This window comes from Mastomys coucha, unplaced genomic scaffold, assembly GCF_008632895.1.
Source record: "Mastomys coucha isolate ucsf_1 unplaced genomic scaffold, UCSF_Mcou_1 pScaffold18, whole genome shotgun sequence".
Lineage (NCBI taxonomy): Eukaryota > Metazoa > Chordata > Mammalia > Rodentia > Muridae > Mastomys > Mastomys coucha.
Window position 1 is genome coordinate 92749227 of NW_022196900.1, and position 2266 is coordinate 92751492.

At 39.6% G+C, this 2266-nt stretch overlaps 1 protein-coding gene across 1 annotated transcript in view; it reads left to right on the forward strand.

The window, feature by feature from the left end:
- Hnrnpr (heterogeneous nuclear ribonucleoprotein R) overlaps positions 1–2266 on the forward strand; it is a 37383-nt gene that overhangs the window by 33137 nt on the left and 1980 nt on the right. The window contains exons 10-11 of the mRNA XM_031377036.1: positions 1956–2077; positions 2199–2260. Of these exons, the coding sequence (XP_031232896.1) occupies positions 1956–2077; positions 2199–2260 (184 nt within the window). The remainder of the gene's footprint in view (positions 1–1955; positions 2078–2198; positions 2261–2266) is intronic.

Sequence of the window (2266 nt, forward strand, 5' to 3'; positions counted from 1 at the left end):
GGTTTCTCTGTGTAGCCCTAGCTGTCCTGGAACTTACACTGTAGACCAGGCTGGCTTCAAACTCTAATGCTTGGTTTCTTAAATTAATTTCTTCCTTTCTTTCTCTCTTTCTCTTTCCTTCTCTTTCTTTCTTTCTCTCTCTCTCTTTCTTTCTTCCTTTCTTTCTTTCTCTTCCTTCCTTCCTTCCTTTCTTTCTTTTTAAAGATTTATTTCTTTTATGTATATGAATACACTATTGCTATCTTCAGACACACCAGAAAGAGGGCATCCAATCCTATTACAGATGGATGTGAGCCACCATGTGGTTGCTGGGATTTGAACTCAGGACCTCTGGAAGAGCAGTCAGTGCTCTTAATCGCTGAGCTGTTTCTCCAATTTCTTAAATTTATAATGGTATAGAACACACTTGAAGCCGGGCGGTGGTGGCGCACACCTTTAATCTCAGCACTTGGGAGGCAGAGGCAGGTGGATTTCTGAGTTCAAGGCCAGCCTGGTCTACAGAGTGAGTTCCAGGACAGCCAGAGCTATACAGAGAAATCCTGTCTTGAAAAACCAAAACAAAAAACAAAAAAAACCCCACACTCGATAAGTTCATATTATACTTTGCAGATTTTTTACTTTGGTACTAAATAATTGGGTGGGTTCATAGGAAATATTTACAAGAACTGATTTGATGGTTTGCTAAAGAAGCCTGTGGAATTATAAAATTCTTAGTCTAGGAACTGGGAAGTATCCTGGATGGTCAGGATAGGTAGAACATAGGTATTCCACTTTTGATTATGGAAGTCACCACGTTTCTTTGTGTTGACGTTGTGTGGTGCTGGGCTGCAAACTCACATGCCAGGTGCTTTACTGAGAACAATATGTCCTGAGGCAGGAAGACAGTAGTAGCTTTAATTGAGGCTGTCCTGTAGCTCACTGGTAGACTGTGCCTAGCATGTACAAAGCTCTGTGTTTAATATGCAGCACTTAAAAACACAAAAACCAAAAAATCCCAAATAAGTGGTTTCCTCAACATTTGGGAGGCAGAGGCAGGTAGATCTCTCAGTTTCTGGCCAGCCTAGTATACAGAATTCCAGGTTAGCTGCAAACTCTGTCTTTAAACAAAACTCTAGTTTTTGCTTTCTTGGTGGTCCATTGGCATGTTCTTTGCTCTGCTTTTAGTTTGGGCACAGTAAGTCCTGTGCTAGATATGACTGAACTTAGTATTCTGTTGAGTTTCACAGTTAGCTGTATCCAACTCATCTTTGCCTTTCACATTCTTGAAACGTGTGTAAAACTTAGATAATGAATATCACATCTTTATTGATATCTGAAAAGTTAGTTTTTGTATGATTTTTATTGCTGCTGGCATTTTGCCCAGGTGTGGATTGTTTCCAGAATTAATTATTTGGAATAAGGAGTTTGACTAAATGAACTGGCGCCCTCAGGAGGTTGAAAGCTTATCAGATCCTTTGGCTTGGAGTCAGGGATGGTGGTGAAGGCTCCTGGTGGGTGCTGGGACCTGAGCCATCTTCCAGCTACTCTTTTGCCTTCTAAAATAAAATGAGAAGATATTGCTTTTTGTTCTCAACAGTAATTTATGTATAAAACATAAGATGAAGGAAACAGCTCTCTGGTTAGGCTACTCTTACAAGTTAAAATAATTACAAAATGCTTACTACGACATGATATGTTTATACTTTTTCAAGATTTTTTTTAAATTATGTGTATAGGTGTTTTGCTTGCATATCTGTCTGTGTTATGTACATGCATGGTGCCCATGGAGACTAGAAGAGGGTATCATATTCTTGGAAATGGTGGTATAGATGGCCACATGGGTGCTGGGAATTGAGCCTGGAGTTCTTTGGAGAGCAGCGTATGCCCTTAACTGTTGAGCCAGCTCTCTACTTCCCCATTTATACTAAGTTTTAAAATGCTGTTTCTTATACAATAAACTTAATTTTGTAATTTAGGCTATGGATGAAATGAATGGAAAAGAAATAGAAGGGGAAGAAATTGAAATTGTCTTAGCTAAGCCACCAGACAAGAAAAGGAAAGAGCGCCAAGCTGCTAGACAAGCCTCCAGAAGCACTGCGTGAGTTTATAGTTTACTATTTGAATAAAGAATACCTTGGTAACAGATCAGATTAATAAAGTCAGGATGAATCTTAAAGTAAACTGACTTCTTTCTTTTCTTCCTTCCCTCCATTTGCTAGGTATGAAGATTATTATTATCACCCTCCTCCCCGAATGCCACCTCCAATGCGAGGTCGAGGCCGTGGAG